General features: G+C 46.7%; 1 protein-coding gene across 3 annotated transcripts in view; it reads right to left on the bottom strand.

Moving 5' to 3' along the window:
- Positions 1 to 11,527, bottom strand: part of Srgap3 (SLIT-ROBO Rho GTPase activating protein 3) — a 231,067-nt gene that overhangs the window by 57,542 nt on the left and 161,998 nt on the right. For all 3 annotated transcript variants that reach the window (XM_057792007.1, XM_057792014.1, XM_057792022.1), the window contains exons 5-6: positions 4,100 to 4,285; positions 148 to 276 (exon numbers count right to left, since the gene is read on the bottom strand). In XM_057792007.1, the coding sequence (XP_057647990.1) occupies positions 148 to 276; positions 4,100 to 4,285 (315 nt within the window). The remainder of the gene's footprint in view (positions 1 to 147; positions 277 to 4,099; positions 4,286 to 11,527) is intronic.

Here is an 11,527-nt window from a genome sequence, read left to right as displayed (position 1 = left end):
TCCCAAGCGCATGAGATGTTTCAGTCTGCATGAAGCCCCACCCAGCAACCCAGGTTGCTCCCATCAATGAGATCAGACACATCTTCCCCTAGCGCACCAGATGTATCAGCCTGCATGGAGCCCCACCCAGCAACCCAGGTTCCTCACATCAATGAGATCAGACACATCGTGGATGTAGTATTTGCTGATAGCTGCGTTGGTGGCTGCCAGATTCAGCAGGTAGTCATTGCGCGCCTTCGTGCACTTGAGTTTGTTCTCAGAATATTTGGCCTGCCTCTGGAGGGAGAAGAGCAAGATATCAAAGCCAAGCCCACTGGAGGGAGAATCTATGGTCTCCAGGGCAACCATCTGAGAGTGAGTCCCACCTCCTGGCTATGGGATGCGTCTGTGCCAAGGGAGCACTATTGAATCCTGAACTCAGCAATGCACCTTGTCTAACAGAGGGGCAGTCAGCAATGGCATCATTTGCTACCCAGCAGCTTTCAGGGGGTCTCTACAAGATACCCCACCCTCAGTGCTCTCCATGGACTTCCCAAGCTGTTTTCAATGCCCCAGAGGTCCTCCAAGACATGGTTTGTAGCCACCATTCCAGCCCCATCTTTCTGCAGACTCCCCTTCTCTCACCTAACCTCCTTTGTCATCTTCAAGAGACCAAGATCATTTCTGCTTTGAGTCCTTCAGAGTCCTTATAAGTCACATTCCTGAATCTCTACATGGTTCGTTCCTTGATGTCACTCAGGTTCTTACCCAAAGTGATAGCCACACGAGGTACTGATGATGGCCTTGTCTGATACGTCTCTCTTGCATCTCCCTCCCCTTGCCCTGTGATGTGTTCATGAGTTTTGTTTATGTGTTGATCACTATTACTCCCATGAGAAAGTGAACTCCACGCAGGCAGGGTCATGACTTGCCTTGCTTGTGGGTGGTGGATCTGTGGCACCCCAAAAAACGGAGCAGCTAAAGTAAGTCTTGGGTCATTCTTAAGAAAGGGGGAAAGGGAGGGAGAAGAGAAGAAGAAAAGAAGGGAACGAGTCTGGATCTGAATGGCAAGAGGAATGGGGCGGAGTACCCAGAATTTTGGCAAAGCTGCTTTGGTCCTGGGCCAGTCCAAAAGGGAGGAGCGCAAGCAGGCACAGTGGACAACTGCCCCTGCCCCTTTCAGTCTGGTGAGTCTTGGCACTGGGTCTCTTTAAAGAAACTGTGCCTTCTTACTTAAGCTAGCTTCTCTTTCCCATTTCCCATCCATGGGATCTAGCTTTGGAGTAGGACCAGTCCCACTGCCAATCTTGTAATTCTCCTCAGACATCTTAGGTCCTCTCACTCTGGGACCACTCAGCACATGTCCCCTGGACCTCATGTCCTGTGTCAGTCAGGCATCCGGCCATAGAAAGTCTGAACACTCGTTACCCTATCTGGGGGCCCATTATGACCTTGAGACCGCTTTCCTGGCTTGACTTCACTTTTATAACGGAAAAGGACAATCATGGCATCTTAGTTGAACTCATCTACTTATAGGTGAGGAAATGAGAGCTGAAGAAGAAAAGTGACTTGCCCAGGAGCCACGTGGTTAATTAACATATGGCTGCACCAGGAATGAGCCTTTAGCATCCCAGCCAGTATCTTTCCACCCCAGCATTTCCTCCTAAGAGAAACCTTGGACCAATGAGCAGCACCTGTCATCCTCCTCTTCCTCAGATGTGGAATACCAGCAATCTACTTCCTGTGACCATGGATGTGTCTATTCTGGACATTTTACATAAGTTCATTTGTATACTTTGTGGTCTTTATGTCTGTCCTCTTTCACTTAGCATGATGTCTTTGGGGTTCATCCACATTGTGGCATGTATCGGGACTTCATTCCTTTTCATGGCTGAGCTATGTTCATCAGTAACTGAGTCTTCAAGTTGTTTCCATGTTTTGGTTACTATAAACAGTGCTACTGTAAATATTCACATACAAATTTTTATACAAATATGTTTTCATGCCTCTGGGGCAGATACCCAGGGGTGGCGTAACTAAGTCTCATGGTAGCCTGGTCCATGTAGATCTAACATCTGAAGAGCTGCCGGATGACTTTCCACAATGACGGAACCACTCGCATACACAACCCGCCTCTGACAGCAGCGTGAGACTTCCTGATTTCCATATCCTCATCCCTGCTTCTTCCTGCCAGCCTTTTATCCTGGTCCTTGGGGGAGCCATGGAGCACTATTGTGCTGTGGTTTTCATTTGCACTTCCTTCATTGCTAATGATGCTGAGGAAATTGTTCTGTGTTTATGGACCACCTAGACAGGTTCTTAAGAATTGTCTATTTTGTGAGATGGCTCACAGTTAAGAGTGCTGGTTCTTTTTCTAGAGGACCCAGGTTCAATTCCCAGTGTCCTCATAGTGGCTCACAAGTGTCTGTAAGTCCAGTTCCAAGGGATCCCCTTCTAGTCTCTGAGGGCATCATGTATAAAATTGGGGCATTTACATACATGCTGACAAAACACACATATAATATATATATTATAAAATTATAAAATATATAATAAAATAATAACAATAAATGTCTATTCCAATTCCTTGCACATTTTGGTATTAAGTCTTGGACTGGATTTTGCATTTTCCTCACTTTCAAAAATTATTCCAGTACATACACACACACACACACACACACACACACACTTTCATATGCTTCCCAGTTTACCCAGGTTCTGTTACACTTTGTTCCCAGCCAGTCTATAATTTCTAGAGCTAACGGATCCTGTAATCATAGAATTAGACCCGTAGAAGAGCAGACAAACATCTGATGTAATGGCTTGCACGCAGAAGAACTCTGCAAATGTTTCCTGGTTGCGGGGAGCAGATGGATACGGAGTGTTCAGCAAGATCATAGCCTTTGAAGAGAAAGAGTTAGCAGCCACCGATGGGGCCTGCCCTGCAAAACTCCCTAGCCATAGCAGACATCGATAAGTGATCTCAGCACATTTTCAACTAAGCCTTGAGAAGGTTTCAGGATTCCCAACAGTGCACTCTGGTCAGTCGCTATCAATATATCAGAGCCATCGTGAGCAATAAGATTGATTTATCAGATTTGAAAAAGTCAGGGAGACTGTTATTACAGCATGGAAAACCTCAGCTGAGATGCTGGGGAGAGGCTCATGGGGAAAGTACTGGTTCCATATGCATAAAGACCTGCTTGGATCCTTAGCACCCATGTGAAAACTGAACGCAGGTCCATAACCCCAGAGCTGGGGGAGGGGATAGAGATAGGAGATTCCTGGGGTTTGATGGCCAGCCAATCTGGCCAATCAGTGCACTACAGGTTCAGAGTTAGACCCTGCCTCAACGAGTAAGGCAGAGTGAGCAAGAGAGGAAGATACTTGATGTCAGCCTCTGGCCTCTGCATACCTGCACACAGGTGAGAAGCACACTGGCATACAAATGTGCACACACTTGCACACAACACACAGAAGTAAACAAACAAACCAACCCCAGGTTATCAGACTCGAAATCATGAGCTCTCTCCATCGCACCTACGAAAAGGTTTTGTGACACCCGGACACAGTGATGCTAAAGCTATGGTCTTTGACATGGCCATGACAATTTCACAGCGGGCCTGTGATAGCTCTGTTAATTTAACACAATCTGGAATGATCTGGGAAGAGAATCTCAATGAAGAACTGTCTACACTGGGTTGGACTCTGGGCATACCTGTAAGACATTGTTTTAATTGAGTGACATGAAATAGGAAGACCCATCCTGAATGTGTGTGGCACTCTTTCATTGGCTGGTTCCTAAACTTTGTTAAGTGAATACAGCCAGCTTAGCATAAGCAAGCAGTCGAGTGAGCGAGCGTGTTCATTTCTCTCTGCTCTTGACTGTGGCCGCGATATGACAAGCCGTTTTCAGGATGCCCCTGCTGTTATGGACTGTAACCCGGAACTGTGAGCTAAAGTGAACTCTTTTCTCCCCTTAGGTGGCTTTTTGTCAGACTATTTAATCATAGCAGCACAAACAGAACCAGGACAGGACCCTTCATGCAAAGAGGAAGGCAAATCTGTAGCTGAGTGCATGGCTCTCCTCTTCGTGCCTTGGCCCATTTCTCCCACTCACCTTCTCCTTCATCTTCTCAATTTTCTTCACAGAGCTGCGGCGCTGGGGCCGGTCCTCGTGCCGCAGCAGGTTCATGCTGAGGTCTCCTGATTTGTTGAACTGTTTCTCCTCCTGCTTCTCAGCCTCCTTCAGCTTGCTTTCCGCACTGATGCTCTCCGCGTGGTACATGTGGTAAGTTTTCATGACCTGGGGACACATGCGTACAAGAAACCAGTAGCCTGTTATGGCTCCGCCTGGTACATCCTATGGTCCCTGGCTCCACTCCAAACTCCACATAGTAATTGCTTTACTTCTGCTCAGACTTCCTGAGGGCTGGAGATGAAGATGCTCCCCAGGTACACTGACTTTATCACAAGTGACATCAACATCGCTCTCTTCTTCATTATCATCATCCACATCACCAAGTCCCTGCTAAGTGTCAAGCATGAGCTAATAAACAGGAAATGAAGAAGAGCCACCACAGCCCACAGGTGGCATGGCAAGCTGGGCCCTCGTTGGTTGTCATCTCTAGTCCTGCCAGATGTAACCCTTCTATCCTTCCTCCTCATCTCTACCCCCAAGTCAGTGGAAAAACCCTTAAAATGGGCTTTGCAAACTGCCTTGTTATGTAACCTAACAGATGCTCTGTGGTCCCTGGAATATACTCAGCCGTGGCTATACAAAGAATCCCAACAAAGCAAATTGCACTCTGATACTTGTCTACTATAACAAAACAGGATATGATTATAACAGGGGGAATTCTGAGCCCCAAGTTTCATCCTGAAACCTTTCTAAACTTGCCAAGTGTCCTATGAATGAGAAATGAAGCTAGCGTTTCCTTTCCGATCTTGATGGAGACTTCTCTGCAGCCCACCCTCATGGCTCACTTGCAATTTACCCCAAAGCCACAGGAACCCACTTCTCGCTGATTTCATCCATTCTAGGATGCCAGTTCCGGTAAACTCTCGTAAACCCCCACAGCCCATAAAGGGTTCTTATTGGTACATGCTTGACATCTAGTGGCCGGAAGGAATGACTGCAGCCTTAACAGGTGCAAAGAGGTCCTGTTATTCCCAAGGGTCTTTAGGGCATAACTGATGCAGAGAGAGTGTAGTCAAGAACTGGAAATACCTACTTCGGTCTTCTCGGGGTACCTACCTCCCCCTGTGATGCTTCCCCATCCCTCTACGCTCAGAGGCACTCAGCTCTGTGGTTTTGCTGGCATGTTGCTAACTGCTGTCTGGATCTACACACACACACCCTCCTGGGATTAGGGATGATTGCTACATCGACTTCTCTACTTCAGCTCATCTCAGCAGTACCAGGCAGTTCATACGGGTGGTGGGGGAAGCATTTCTCTGTCTACCTACATCAGTGATTCTCAACCTGTGGGTCGTGACCCCTTTGGGGGGAGGGTCAAACAACCCTTTCACAGGATTCACCCAAGACCATCAGAAAACACAGATATTTACATTTTGATTCACAAAAGTAGCAAAATTACTGTTAAGATGTAGCAACGAAAATAATTTTATGGTTGTGTCACCGCCACATGAGGAACTGTACTGAAAGGTAGAGAACTACTGCCTAGATCATCTGCTCAGTCATTCACGTGTGTATCTGTCTAATGCTGCAGGGTGAAGTCCCAGCAGGGTGCTCCCACGTCCCACCGTTTTCCTCTGCCTCAGTATCCCCGCCCCCCTCGCCTAATTTTCTTTCACTCCTCTTGAACCACACAGTGTTCCTGGATTGTCCTAAAGTTCCCATGCACGAAGAATAGAGTCCCGAGAACCTGGGGCCCAGCTGCCCGTGATCCCATTGAATCCTGAACCCAAAGATAACAGGGAATTCATTTGTTGAGGTGACATGTCAGACAGCTGCTACTGCAGAACTTACTTGCAGACCACTCGGAAACAAGTTTCTTTACACCAGAACCCTCGGTTGTTGCCTTTATTTTAATTACAGTTGTCCTTTGCTATTCATGAAGGACTGGTTCTCAGAAATTCCCCCACGGATGCCAAAGTCTGCAAATGCTCACCTCTTACATAAAACTGTGTAAAGCCTGAGTCTGTCCTTCTGTAGACTTTATGTCACTTGTAATAAATGTTATATAATAAATGCCATACTGCGCTGAGAATAATTATAAGGACAAAGTCTGCCCATACTTAGTATAGACATTTTTTTCTGAATATTCCCTGAAGTTTCCTAAATATTTCTGCAGATGCAGAACTGACAGATACCCAGAGCCAACTGGACTGAAACACTGGCTTCCTCGGGGAAAGAGCCTAGAGAGCCTGCCTGATGTTGCCAATTCAGGATTGTTAAGTCGTGTTTAAGTTTATCTGGTACTTCAGAGTTTACAAACATCTTCCAGTTATCTGCCCACTCTAGGAGGCAGTGTGATATCAATTAAAGGTCAACAGCAGTTAAGATTTACTGAGCACTTCTTACAGGCTGAGACTTTTCTAAGCTCTGCACACACCACACTATCTGTTTCTCACAAAAACCCTTGGAGTTAAGGCTCAAAGCTAAGATGGCTGACTCCCTGTGAGAGTCTAATGGGTACAAGTTTGCAGCTCCCCTTTGGTAGATCTTCCTCTATCATGCAAAGGGATGACAGGATCCTAAAGCTCACAGGGATTCAGAAGAACTTGGAGTCTCAACCATGCTGCTACACCCAAAGTGTCTATGCATAGGACGTGTGTCTTCATGCCTTCCTGGTGATGTTCAGACAGGGGCAGGCATAGATAGTTTAGATATAGAGGCGCAAAGTGACTGGCCTTTGGTAGCCGTACACTATGACAGGGCGTGTGTGTGTGTGTGTGTGTGTTGTCCAGAGGCCTCCATCCCACATGATACCTAGCACAGCGGTTCTAGAGAACAGCCTCAAAGGGACACATAAGCTGGGACACTATCTTGGACTCGTGTGTTCTCAGAATGAAAGACCGAGGGGGTCCTCTAGGGATCTTGGTATAGTAATCCCTTATTCAAAGAAACTGAGACTGGAGGCTGGGTCTTTTGATCTGGTAATCATGCTATCTTTTGCTGTATTCACATGCCTTTCCCAGTTTTCCAGACACCCAGATCATGAAGGAAGGATGGTGGAGCTCTGTTAGACCCTCATTTAAATGCAAACTATAACAGAGAACTTGGAAGTCAATAGCATCCATAAGGGGGAATTCTTTATAAGACATCAAGAGGATCAGTTGCTAGGAAACATTTTCTCACAGATGCAGTTGAGGTGTGCATTGATCTTCTGGTAGGGCCAACCTAGGAACATGGACCTCTGCCTGCAACCCCTGGGCTAAGCTGTTCCAAAGACATTCAAGAAAGAAGGGAAGTTCTACAATGTGTTTGACCTCCCACGGAAGTGACTTATGATCTCTATAGAACTTGATCTCTATGTCCACTTGTTCATTTTTCCTATCCAGAGACTATCTTGTCCCAACTAGAATGCAAAGTCCTGAGAGAGGCCCTTGCCTCAGGCACTAGATCACGGCAGACTGCCATCAACTGTCACTGTATTTCTGTATGCATGCATGAATGTGTAGATGGATAAGGCTGAATGGATGGGTAGGTGGAAGGGAGGATGGAAGGATGCTGGGTGGGAGGTGGAAGGGAAAGGGATGAAAGGGAGGAGAAAGGAGGAAAGGAAGGTAAAATGGGTACTATACAGTTAGTTCTCTTTTTGATCTGATGACACTATTTGCGAATAAGAAGTTATATCCTTTGTCATTAAATCCCATCTAGATACTTCTTATGTAGCTATTACTATATTAGATACTATACCAGGAAATACTGCAGAGTATAAAACATATAGAGTCTAAGAGAACATGCATTATGGTGGGAACACGAACAATGATACTAACTACTATCAGAGAATCACAGGATGTGGTAAGAGCTGTGATGTAGGGAGTGTGGGCACTACAGGAATCCTTCCTGGGAAGTAATAGCTAAACCAAGCCTTGAAGAAGGAGTCGCTGTTACCTGTATGAATGGGGCTCAGGGCACGGATGAGTGTTTTAAACAAAGAAACATTAGCCCAAGAGGAGCCGGAGCTGACCAGGGCTGAGGAATAGCTGATGTGTAGAAAAATGCCAGGTGACTGGCCGTCAGAGCCACTGCCTTCCCCTTCCCTGCCTCGCCCTGCTGTCTCCCCAGTGCACAGCTGTTGTTTTTCTCTGCCTGGGATCATCTAGTCCTCCTCCAAGAACAGTTTCCTGATTTTATTCGAGGAAACCCCCAAAATCCCCTCCATTATTCTCAGGTCCATGGAGTTCATGGGAAACTGACATGACCTCCAATCCTGGCAGTGGCCATGAGACCCAGGCCTGGACAATTGGCAAACATTATTTCAATCTGTTCATAATGATGGGGGCTAACAATGTAAGCCAGACCAATTGGATGGTACCCTGCAGGCCTTATCTGAAATACTGAGAAGTGCATGACACTGTGGTATTAGGAGGAGGGTAGGAGCTCAAGAGGGGGAAACTTGGTAGGAGAAGCTCACACAGAGGAAAATGAAACGAAAGGAGCTACATGCTGGCTCCCAAATAAGGAAAGAAGGAAGACAGGAAGGACGGATGAGTGGATAAATGGGTAGATGGATGGATGCACAATGAATGGGTAGATTACAGAAGATGGATGGATAGATGGATGGATGGATGGATGGATGGATGGATGGGAGAGAAAAGATAAGGAAGGAGAGGAAGAAGGAAGGAAAGAAGGAAGGAAGGAAGGAAGGAGGCCAAGTTCTCCTGCCTTAGAGCTAGTGAGCATACTGGAGAGGAAGAAGAGCTATACTTCACTGTGATTAAATATTTACCAAGCAGCTGTGCACCACAATTACACCTAATGTCCTCAAAATATAGTATAGATGACAGAGAAAGCCTCTGTCCTCAAAGTACACACTGTATTGGTGAGTTGGTCATGAAATGACAGACAAGTCCCTGCCTGGGTTCAGATATGCCTGAGCCACCAACAGATTGGCAAGTTCACATAATTAGTGATGTGGTATGACTGGGTCCCCAAAACTTGTTTAGAACATCAGTCCCCAGTGTGATCATGTCGAGAGGTGACTAATGTGGCCATTGCTCGAGTAGATTGGCTATTGCAAGCTGGTTATGAATGTAATGTGTCATAAGACAGTTCAGACTCCTCTCACTGTCTGTGGTGGCCCTTTCATGGCCTCCCGTTTCCTGCCACAGATGGCATAGCATGAAGGCACTCACCGCGAGCTGGTGCCGTGTTCATGGACCTCCCAGATCCCAAAGCTTACACGGAATAGCAACTATTTTTTTAGTAGGTCACCTACTTAGCCTCAGATACTCAGTTACAGCACCACTACACACTAAAACAGCTGGTCTACGCCTGGATTCCTGTCCCTTGCCAATAGTTGAGTCCCCAAAGGCAGATTTTCTTCCCTTGGAGCTCCTGATCCCAACTGATCAAGCTCAGGGCAGTGACTCATGAACAATGCTGACTGGCAGAGCACAGGCTCCTCCCACATGCCAACAGCCGCCTCCCTGCTGTTTCTTGTGGCCACTGCACCTCCCCCTCATGCTCTGTCAAATGCCATCTCTTCTCTGTTGACTTTCCGCTCAAAGATTTCATCAGGTCATCTCACTTCTCACAATCCCTCACACTGGGTCAGATCCCCATGGAGGAGTTCTCTTGGGTGTCTAGCCACATCTCGTCATCCACACACACATAGGCAGCAACGGGTACATCTGTGGCTGAACGAGCATCCCACAGGGCAGGTGGAAGCCGTGAGAAGGCCACCCAGAGAGAGACCTCACCTGACAGAGTGATCTCACTTTGAGTCTAGACCCGCTTGTCACATGATCCCTCATGGGCGGGGTGGCATAAAGGCAGATATGCAAACAAACAAAGCCCTCCAAATGCCAGAACCTCAGTCCTTCGTTCCTTTGAATGGGGCAACCGAGAACCCAGGCTAGTTGACTGTGTAGGGTCAGGTAGAGACATCATTCATGTAAACAAGATGGTTCTCAGAGTCCCTTGTGTGTTACGAGAAACCCCTTCAATGCTCTTGGGACCCTTGTGGTGCAGGTGGGAAAGTCACTTGGAAACTAAGCCTCACCCTGATGCATCTTGAGTGCTTGTCTCTGGCCGCAGCCACCCAACAAGTGAGTGAGACTAAACTTATGGCAGTAGCAAATGGCTTCTGGTATACCAGGCTGCCTTTCGCTGCCCAGGTGAACAACATCATCTCCTTCTAAAGCCTGTCTATGGAAGCCCAGTTGGCCCTCTGCACGGAGGTTTCCACTCCCTCATCGACCCACTGCAGGCCGAAAATATTCAGAAACTGCTTGCACCCCTAGTCAGCACAGACATTTGCTTCCCCTGTTAGCCCCTAGAGAATAGAGCATCACACCTGTCTGTATAGTGTCTACTTCCACTGAGCATCATACAGAAGCAAGCGTATCTGAAGGACGTGGGAGGGCTTGTGTAGGTTCTATGCAAATAGTATGTTGTTTTATGTAAATAGCATGTTGTTTTATGTAAATAGTATGATGTTTTATGTAAATAGTATGTTGTTTTATGAAAATAGTATGTTGTTCTCAGATTTTGGCATCTGTGGGGGTCCTGAAAACAGTCTCCTGTAATTACTTAAGGGCAACTGTAGTTGGCATATATTTATATGACCGGATAATATATTTCCTTAAGACACTCAGGGATGGGGCTTGCTGTCTGACTCTTCTGTGCCTCAGACCCACCATCTACCCTAATACTATGGATGCCTCCTCCTTCCAAAGGTCATGGTGAGAGCAAAACGGAATCAGTACAACAGGAGCATTGAGACCAGCACCTAGCCTGTGACCAGCTGCGGAGGGAGAAAAAATGACGACCATGGGAAGGGTGTACGAGGACAGCAGCTCCCACTCATGGGAACTGGGTGTGTGAGGCATGTCGGACAGGCGCACTGACTTGGAAAAAATAGCTCTGGAAGGAGACCCCACTAAAAAGACGTCAGTAACCTAGCAACTGAGGTGGTATGGGGGCAGGGAGAGAGCCAGGCAATGCAACAAGAGACTTCCTGCTATGCCTTTTTCTGTAGCAGTTTAATTATTGCTGTTTTTAATGTTTATGGAGAATCTACATTAATCTATTTCTAAGCTTTAAAAAAATGAAGCCTGTTTTTTTCCCATTTGTATGTGTGGTGTGTGTGCATGTATATATGCATACATATTTGCATATGTGAACATACTGAACCCTGAGGTTGATAGTAGCCAATACTCTCCCACTAATTCAATGAGGCAGGGATTCTCAATCAAACCCAGAGCTCTCTGATAGCCATTGAGCCCTTCATCCATCTCCAGAAGGGAAGCTGGAAATAACCGTGTGTTCCCAGGAAGAGGAATCAGGGGCTCTCTGGCAGGACTTATAAAGCCTGTGCTTTTGCCAGTGTACAAGGCTGCTTTTCCACTCATT

This window comes from Chionomys nivalis, chromosome 1, assembly GCF_950005125.1.
Source record: "Chionomys nivalis chromosome 1, mChiNiv1.1, whole genome shotgun sequence".
Lineage (NCBI taxonomy): Eukaryota > Metazoa > Chordata > Mammalia > Rodentia > Cricetidae > Chionomys > Chionomys nivalis.
The sequence above is the reverse complement of the archived record's forward strand: the minus strand, read 5'-3'. Positions and strand labels throughout refer to the sequence as shown.